The 10,165-nt window shown below is 43.2% G+C and overlaps 1 protein-coding gene across 1 annotated transcript; it reads right to left on the bottom strand.

Moving 5' to 3' along the window:
• Positions 1-6,429: 6,429 nt before the first annotated feature.
• LOC311037888 (coiled-coil domain-containing protein 39-like) lies at positions 6,430-9,138 on the bottom strand (the record flags this gene model as incomplete). Its single annotated transcript, XM_084047180.1, has 1 exon — positions 6,430-9,138. One exon carries the CDS (start codon positions 9,136-9,138, stop codon positions 6,430-6,432), a length of 2,709 nt encoding a protein of 902 aa, XP_083903306.1.
• Positions 9,139-10,165: the final 1,027 nt, after the last annotated feature.

Below are 10,165 nucleotides of genomic sequence, written 5' to 3'. Positions count from 1 at the left end.
GCAGGGCAAGACAAGAAACTACCTCTGTTTCAGTGTTGCTATTAGGCTCTTACACAATAGTATTGACAACAAAGCTAAAACCAGAAGTCACCAAATTATAGATAATTAAACTGTGTTTCTTTCACTCTGTGTCCAGCGCCAATTGATTCGCAATTAATTCATCTTATCAAAAAGCTTTTACAACCCATGCAGTCTTTCAACTATGCCTACTGCACTTCAAAACAATATGGAGGCACCTCCCACAGGATGGGATACTTTAAAGTCCTCTCACAAAGAACCTAATTGAAACTCTTTCCCTTTAAACTCTTAAAGCTCATTCGTGTGATCTGTAATTGGAATGGCAGGTGGTACGAACAGAGTATAATGGAACAAGAAAGACACAGTCAAATCCTCAGCGATAATGTATCCACGTGTAACTCAAGTTAAATTGAGTTAAATTAACATTCAGGATTGCACAATGTTCAAAGATGCTCAGACATGCTGAGTAATAATTTAGCATTCAACACAACAGTTCATGCCCAGCTCAATACAAAGCTCAGAGACCTATAGGCCTGTGCAACTGGATACAGGACTTCCTGACAAGCCGCCGCCAAGTGATGAGAATGGGCAGCATCACACCAGACCCTCTGACCCTCAATACAGGAGCCCCTCAGGGCTGCGTGCCTCTCCTCAACTCCCTGTATACATTCGACTGCATAGCCACCCACAGCTCCAACCTCATCATCAAGTATGGTGATGACATGACAGTGGTGGTGGTGTAACTTAATGGGTTTCATTTGCATCATTTATTTGAAAGCTTCTAAAAAGTATATCATTATGTATAGTTAAAAATAGAGTTAAAATAACTGATCTAATTTAATACAGTCCATTGATATTGATTTAATTTGTATCATATTGATTGATATTGATTTGACATACATGTTCTATTGTATTGCCTAACAAAGGGTTAACTTAAGAAACTGCATGTACTATAAGGCTTTGCGGCTAAAACCGGATGTAAGAAAATCCCAGGATTCTATTGTTGTTATTGTGAGCTTGCCAGAGAGCACACGTGAATGCCAAGTGATGCCAAGAGATTGTTTCTGTATTTTTGTATGCCAGCTTTTTTCCTATATAAAGCAAAGCTTCATTTTCATATTCAACTCATTTAGAACGTAGCTAATCTACAGGTGGGCCTGCAGTGTCAATGACGATGAGTCGGCCTACAGGGACGAGGTCAGATCACTGAGACTTTGGTGTCAGGAGAACAACCAGGCTCTTAACTAGGGTTGGGATTCGGAACCAAAGGAACCGGAGGAACCGGATCCAACAGTGTGGAACCGGAATCGGTTCCATCACATTTGGAGCCGTTTCCGGAACCGCTTTTTATCACACTGTCAGAGCGGCTATGGGGACTTCACGTCTGCTATACAATTTCAAGGACCTATAGCCTTGTTGCCAGCCTTATTCATCTGCGAAGAGAAAAGCCTGGTCACGACCTAAAGCAGAGAGTGTCTGTAGGGGCGGGACTTCCGTCGTAAGTAGCTCCCCCGGAAACGATCTTTTTCGACCAATCACAACACTCGTTTCATTCTCGGAGAATGTAAACAGATTTGTAAAGCGTCAACGTCATTTCCTTGGGCGATACTTCCGTTTAGACACTCAATCGGCTAGGTCTTGCCCAGCGTGCCATAACTCTGAGAGTGTGCAAATGGAACCAAATGGCCTTATGCACACTCGTTACAGACCTGTAAGTGTTCATTTGGAACCCCTTGTAAGAATCGTTAAAGGGAACCGCTAAGGAATCGGGCCGTAAAGAGGGAATCGTTAAGGAACCGGAATGGTTATAATCCTAAAGGATCCCAACCGAACCCTACTCTTAACGCCAGAAAGACCAAGGATCGCTGAATGCGGACTACAGGAGGCCCCTATCTACTGTACATGGACAGTGTTGCAGTGGAGATGGTCAGTGATATGAAGTCCCTGGGCATAGCCGAGGACCACAAACAGGCCACGCACTTCGTCAAAAAGTCTCAAGAGTCTCAGCTGTGTATTACCTCAGTCGCATGAAAAATCCAGTGTGAGTCCCCGCATACTGAGGTCATTCTACAAAAGAATCACCATCGAGAGAGCAGCATCACCACCTGGTATGGGAGCTGCACCGTCCTTGACCGGAACACACTACAGATGGTGGAGTAGACGGCCCAGCGCATTGTCAGACGTGAGCTTCCCTCCCTCAAGGGAATATACCATTTATTTGAGCAGTTTTTGGAACTATGAAAAAGAATCGGTGTTATAATCATAAACTGTTTTAGGGAAAGCTACAATGTAATTGTGCTGGCAAATTCCTTGTGTGGATAAGGAAATATCTGAGTTTCAACTTGGCATGAGGCTTAGTTGATAATGACAGAATTTCCATTTTTGGGTCAACTACACTTTTAAAGGGCAGAGAGTAGTCAATTATGTCTTGTGTTTTTTTCTTTTTCTATTAAAGTTGAAAGGGAGACAACGTAGCAGAGGCACAGTAGAAGGTCAATGACAGAATTCAGGCCTTGGCACACAGTGCTGTGTGGTTCTTAAAGTAATATAGGCCTAAGCAGCCATTCTACCATGCACAGTGGGCATTCAAAACAAAACAATTATTTAGCAAACTCACTCTTTTCAATTCACAGAGGACAATTTATTTTAATAGGACTGAAAATGAGTCAGAAGAACGCATGTGTTAAAAACTAGCGTAGACTTAGCATTAACAGTTTTAGTTCATGAATAAATCTGGCCATGAGCCACTCTTGAGCACGAGCCAAGTTTATTTCAACTAGTGCAGAAAACCTCACTGTCACATCCAATGATGCCAAACAGGGGTGAAAAGTGAATATTTAAGACTAGTCCATACCCGTGGGGGGATATGAGCCCCACCCCCCCACCCCCCCCCACCCCCCACACGCGTCCCGTCGCGTCGCGAACCCCCGACCCCCCCTCCGTGTGTGCAAATTCAGATCAACAGCTCCAACCACTGAGAACCGGGCAGAACCAACTTTGGCCTCACCACTACACCACCACTACAGAGGTTTGTCAAATTATAGGAGGATTTCAAAGGCCCTGGGCTGGAAGGGGACAAAGATGTGATCTAATAATACAATAAATAATAATAATAATAATAATAATAATTATTATTATTATTATTATTATTATTCTAGTTATTATTATTAAATTATTATTATCTCATGGCGGAGAGTAATAATAATAATAACTAGAAAAAGTGCTCCTCGGAGCACAACTCTCCGCCAGAAGACTTGTGTTGGTTCGAAGGTCGCGAAGGTCGCTATCCCTCTTGTATATGTAAGAGTCCTATCCATCCTGTCTGGGTAAGTGTCCTCTTCCGTTCATTCTGTGTAAGTGTCCTATCCCTCCTGTCCTATCCGTCCTGTCTATGTAAGTGTCATATCCCTCCTGTCTATATAAGTGTCCTATCTGTCCTATCTGTCCAATAAGACAGATAGGAACAATTGGACCGCGACTACTTGACTACTTCCGGTTCGAAGGTCTGGGAGTGAGCTAGTGGCCGGATTTTCGGTATTGGAATCTGGCTTATCACAGTGACACATGTATTTATAGGTCGCTATCCCTCTTGTATATGTAAGTGTCCTATCCAACCTGTCTGGGTAAGTGTCCTCTTCCGTTCTGTCTGTGTGAGTGTCCTATCCCTCCTGTCTGTATAAGTGTCCTATGTCATATCCCTCCTGTCTATATAAATGTCCTATCTGTCCTATCTGCCAATTATGTATCAGCCATGCAGCCATTTCATGGTTCCCGTCTTACCTCACTCTGACAGTGGCGGAGACACTGTCAGAGTGATGCCATGTATATATAGGCCCGGTGGCGTCACTAGCCAATCAGATCACAGTATTTCACGTGTCACGTGAGGCTTGACCAATCGGTGTGTCATGTTTAGAAAGTGAAAACGCAGTGATAACAATACTCTCCTGGCGGAGAGTAATAATAATAATAATAATAATAATATTACCGGAGCACTATAAAACTGAAGCTGATAATGGGTATTCTCTGGCAATTGGCAACCCACCTCGAAATGTATTGTCTGTTTATTAAAGCGATGGAGAGATGGGATACCCCTGTTACTGAACAAACACTCTATAGCAATGATTATTATCAGAATATAGACTTTTTAACGAAAAAAAAACTTGTTTTAACCAAAAAATATCACTTAACCCCCCTAACTGCAACATGGTAGTGCTATAAAAAGTTTAGCCTATAACTCTTGAACCATGCCTTCCAAATTTTGCGGGAGGGACCTATTTTACAACAATAAAAACAAATCATGAATGCAGTGTCAGATCTAGCCCAAATTTAATTCACACATTGAGTGTCCTCTAAACAACACAATGCCAAAAGTGATTTCACTTACACCCATGTGTGCCATAAATGATACAGAAGTAGACCCCCCCCCATCAAATTAGGTACAAATGGTCTTGTGAGTCATGTGACAACGCCCGACAAACAGGGTTTTGATATTCGCTATTGTTTGCCTGTAATTGCCTTCAAAAAATGTGTGGGCGGAGCTGGTTTCTTACACAAAAACGGCATCATGAATGTAACAGCCAACAATCATTCCCAAACTGCAATTGCAAGTTAAGCAGCCTCTAATAGAGCACACCTCCAAAAGGGTTCACTTATGCCCGTAGTGGGCGCCGCAAATGTGAAAAGTTGTGTGTAATTTGGAGCGCATGGCATCGCGCGCAGCACAAATTGTATTCTTTGAATAGACTATCATCTTATATAAACACAATTGAATACAGAAGTGAACTGATCTTGTACCTAACTTCTAATAAAAATATTAATGAGAAAAAAAAAATAAACACAATTGACACAAGGAATTGACACTCTCACTTCTGCTGATTATAGGAAAATTAGAATCACAGGGTTCACATGACCTTAACGCCCCCGATTTTTCCCACTCGAGAACTTCGTTCGTTTGTAAATATGCAAAAAAAGGATTTTGGAAATAACTCTGCCGTTGTCTCTGTTTTGTCTGTTGCACCTGCACTTTATTCCCCTAAAGGGCTTACATTTTTGGTTTAAAAAAAAAAAAAGATAAAGAGCCTTCTTTAGGGGAACATGCACAGACATTTCGTAGTAACTTCTTTTTGTTTGGTTCTTTTATTAAAAAGGTTTTGGCAGACCCCTTTTACCCTCACATACACTTGTAGTCCTGTTTTTATCATTCCGATGGTTTTGTATGCTATTATCTCACTCAGGCTTTGTAATACATCCTCCATGTTACAGAAAACAGCGATGTGTACTTCATGTGTTTTGCCATTTATTCTAATCACTGATTTGAGCATATTCACAGCTTTGGAGGTTGAGGGACCTCATTTGAAATTAGGATGGTGAGTTCGATGCGTCTCTCGTTTAGCCCCTTCTGGAGAGAACTTTTGGGGGTAAGTTTTCTTTAGGGAGGGGGGTGTTAAGGCCAGCCATATTAGTATTTATTATTATATATTTGTATTTGGTTTATTTTGGTATAATTATGATGCTTTGGAATATTGTGGTATTTGTGGCTTGTGTTATATTGTTAATGTTTTCCCTTCCTTGTGTCTCCCCGTCTGTCTGTCTGTCTGTCTGTCTGTCTGTCTTATCAGCGCCAATCTGTCTGTCTGTCTGTCTGTCTGTCTGTCTGTCTGTCTGTCTGTCTGTCTGATCAGCGCCAAGTGTTTTGGATGCTGTCAGTAAGGCCAAGGATTTATCTTCTTGCATTTTTAAAGAATTTATATTTGTTAAAAATATTTCACTTTCATTTTTAAATGGAAATCAATGGGTCTACATAGATACTTAGATATGTAATATAAATCATTAAGTCTGAGATGCACATGAGAGCACCAACGTCTTGTTTTGTTTTCTTTGTTTTTGAATATTGTTTTTGAATATTGTTTTTGAATTTTCTTTTGATTTTATATTTTACTTTGCTTACATTTTATAATGGTAGTCAATGGCCGTCAAATCGGGCTGAAACCTTACGCAGTCATACATCATGGATATAGACTTGCCAAATGAAGCCCGAGATCCACATAAACCACGCCATTATTAGACACCACGTCGTGGTTTATTATTTATTGAATTATTATAGACGAGACTGGATGCCCAGATGCCCCGATACTGACACTGCAGTGTGTGTTGAGGATCAGATCCTGCCGGGATCACCTCAACTGTACCTAACTATAGCTGGGTATTTATATTATTATATATAATAGTATTTAAATGTGCTTTGCTTCAGTTTTCAGCTATTCAGGGCTTTAAGCTTATGCTCTGCTGCCTACTGCTGCCACTGCTGGCGAGGCCACTTGAAGCGCTGGATGTCCATCTTGTCCATGAGGTGTTGTCCAGTAGGGCCACAGAGAGGCCCAGCCCCAGGTCCATGGCCTTGTCTGTGGAGGATCACATGACAGACGTCATGGGACTTCTGCTGGCTGAGGATATGGAAGACATCAGAGAGATGGAGCTGCGGGCAGAGCTGGTCCTAGAGCCTCTACTGGATGCGGATGCAGATGGAAGGGGCAGTTTGGCCTGGAGAAAGTACATCTGCAGTGCCAACTTAAGATCTGGGTATTCATCCGTAACTTCGAGCAGCATGTTGTTGACTGTCTTATTGAAGTCTCTCAGCTCCCTCAGGCTAATGTCTCGTTCCGTAAACGTCTCCTCTGTGGTCATACCGGATGAGCGGATCTCTTTGATCAGCCTGGAGCACTGTTTTGTGACCCTGACCAGTTTCTCATTCTGAGAGGCCAGCCCTTTTCTCAGGTGAACAATATGTGCCTCGGTCTGCTCTATCTGTTCATTCTGCACATAAACGTTGTTTTGCAGAAGACTGCCAGGATTGCCCATGTGCTGTATGTCTTCCTGCAGCTCTTTGATGTGTCTTTTCTTGTGTTTGACTTTCTCATTGGCAACTTTCTCTTGCTCCTCCAACTTCAGCTTGCTCAGGTTTTCTGCCCTACACTCAGTGACACTGGTGAAAGCTTTGCGGTACCTGGAGTTACAGCTGTGTGCGAGGTGCAGTAAGTTCTCGAATGCCCTTATCTCCATTTCCTTCTTGTGGATTTCCCTGTCCAGGCTGTCTCCTTTTCGCTTGAGCTCCTCTCTCTCCTGGGCAGCTGTCATGATAAAGTAAGCCTCTGACATCATCTCTCCTTCTGGAGTGTACATAGAATAAGCCAGGACCTCGTAGCGTTTCCTTATCAAGTCAATCTTAGACCGTGTCTCGTTCACCTTCATGCAGACCATCTGCCTCTCCTGGTCGTTAATCTTGACCTGCTTGCTGAGCATCTCCCTGCGCTCCCTGATCTCATTCTCTCTCTCCCTCATGAGCATTCTCATCTTCTGCCTCCTCGTCTCCTGAGACAGCACTCCGTCTTCGTTTTCGTAGAGCAGGGCCCTCAGCTGCTTGATTTGCAAACTTATGAATTTGTGATCCACCATTATGTCCTGTTTCTCACGTGTGATGCTCCCAACCTCCACGTCTCTTTTTTCAATGAAATGTCGGAGCTCCTCTATCGTACTGTTGAGATCTCTCGTCTCTGCTGCTGCCTTCTCTAATGCATTCCTCATGTGGAGGATGCCGGTCTCCAGTTGTCCAAGCTCAGCCTTCAGCATGTTGGCTGTTTTGTTACTCTTGTTGACAGCATCATCCAGCACCATTGTCTTCTTCACCAAAATCAACTCCTCCTTGCTCTTGTCGTCTTTCTGCTGAGCCAGTTTCCCCTGCAACTGCTGGATCTGGAAGTCCTGCTTGTAAATGATGGTGTCCTTCTGGAGGAGGTCCTGGTCCAGTTTGCCGAGATCGCTGTCCAGGCCCAAAAGTGCTGCCCTGCTCGCTATCAGCAGGGCAACCAGGTCTTTCTCCTTCATCCTTAGATTCTGCAGGTCCTCACGAGCGCAGGCCAGCGCCTCCACCTGGCGTGCTATCTGGACCTTCAACTCATACATGGCCTCCTCTTCATCTTTGGAGAGCTGCTCCATCTGGGCAGCCAGCTCCTCCATGCTGAGGGCCGTTTCCCTTATCATCATCATTTTCTCCCCCAATGCAACATTGTGGAGCGTGGCCTCCTTCAGCTTGCTGGTTTTGTCCTGGATACTTTTCTTTTCACTAGTTATCTGCAACCTCATAGACTCCACGTCTGTGGCAGTTCTGCTCACTGAGGGCTTGAGAGTCTCCAATGTGACTTTCACACTGGCACATTTGTTCTCTTGCTCGTGGTATCGTTGTCCCAATTGTTCCATCTGATGGTTGGCCAAAACTATCTTCCTCTGGACTTTGTTGCTGTCCTCTATCTCGTTCTCCAGAAACGTCTTCTTCTCTTCAACTGTATGGCTCCTCACCCTAATCTGTTGGTTGATTTGGGCAAGTTGCAGTGAACACTGCTGCATCTCACTATCTTGCTTCCTCATATGTGCAATGGTGTTTTCCCACCCACAGATGAGTTCCTGCCTCTCTAGGTGAGCCTGTCGGAAATGCTCTGCAGCGTTGTCGAAACTGAATTGTGCTGATATTGTCTCAGTCACTGCATTGTCCAGCATTTTATGCTTTTTATTAGCTTCCAGTGACTTATTTTCTATAGCTGTTGTGAGAAACCTGATCCTGCTCTCATCTTGCTGGGCGTACTTGATGATGGCCATGGTGTCCTCATGTTTGCGTGCCGAGTCGTCCAGCCAGGCCTCCAGGGTCTCATGGTCCCAGTTCAGCTGGTTACGGAGCTTCTCTAGTTTCTGGTTAGACTTGAAGATGTCATTCTCTTCCGAGTTTTTCTTCTCCCTAAAGAAATTCAGCTCAATCTGTAGCCGTCCGATCTCCTGACGCAGGTGACCCGCCTCTTTTTCTGCAAGGGCTCTGACGTGCTTCTCTGAATCTGCCCCTCTCTGTCGAGCCACGCGGAGAGCGTGAGTTTGTGACAGCGCTTGATCCAAGTTTTTCAAGTGTTCAGACATGGCTTGTATTCTGTCCTTCCATCCTCCAAGTTCGTAGTCCAACTGTATCCCCAATCTTTCTTTCCTTTGAATCTCATCTTCCAAAGCTTTGTTTTCAGCATTTAAAATGGGTAGGGCAAAGCCATCAGCCCAGCCTACTTCAGTACGAACTGTGTTCAACATCTTCTACACCACTGAAATACATTCACACAATTACCCTCACTCTCTCTTTCTCCCTCTCTCTCGTTGGCTCACTCCCTCTCTCGCTCTGTCACTCGATCACTTTCAACGTATCAATATATCTCAATGTCTGTCTTTTCAACCCACACTCGGTCAGACATCACACACAGCACAAACTGTTGCTGAACAATGCCCATTTGCGCAGGCAAGTCCTGAATTTGTATAGTAGCTTGAGTTTCACACAATCTTCCCTTAAGTTCCCTATGTCTGTAATTTAAGCTGGTGTTTAAAACGTTTACGTTCTTATCTGCATACTGTACGTTTCTCTCTAAAATAGAACTAGATATTCTTATGCCGCTTTCCAGCCGAAACAGTTCCAATGCTACTTTATCACTGCCAGTGGTTCTGTGCCGACCTGGAGGATTTCTCTGCTATTCTCTATTCCACTGTTGAATTCACTAATCCAAAGTTTCATGTGCCAGAGAAATATGTAGGTGTGTGCACAATTTAATATATTATATGTAATATATAATAGGTTCTGCAGCAAACCACACCTACTTCGCATCCTGGAACTAATGGTCTTGAGACAAGTTTTGTAGAGCCAGCTTCAGTGATGTTATGGAATTTATTTAATAGATGCACAGTCAGTTTGTCCAGATGACTCGAGCATCTTAGTCACACAGCACTCTTAAGCTAACTGTCATGTTTTTTTGTTATTTTTTTAAATTATGCCTCAAAAAGGCATTTAATTTTTCTTCACATAAAAAGTGTTAAAACTGGCAGGTAGAAAGTGACACTTTCTCACTGAATCATAAACTTCTAGGCTTAATTCTCGAAACAATATGGTCTAGCCTTATCGCCCAATAGGACAGTTATGAACACAGAAAGATGCATTATAATGTCTTCTGTTCTTGTAACGAAATGGACCCAAATAATGTCTTCTGTTCTTCTAACCAAATGGACCCTTAAGATAGCATAACTAAAGAATTCACGAACCTGTAGGAACTCTCCTCAGGAGTGGCTAATATGA

The sequence above is a fragment of the Gymnoscopelus microlampas genome (assembly GCF_963454915.1).
Source record: "Gymnoscopelus microlampas genome assembly, chromosome: 21".
NCBI lineage: Eukaryota > Metazoa > Chordata > Actinopteri > Myctophiformes > Myctophidae > Gymnoscopelus > Gymnoscopelus microlampas.
The sequence above is the reverse complement of the archived record's forward strand: the minus strand, read 5'-3'. Positions and strand labels throughout refer to the sequence as shown.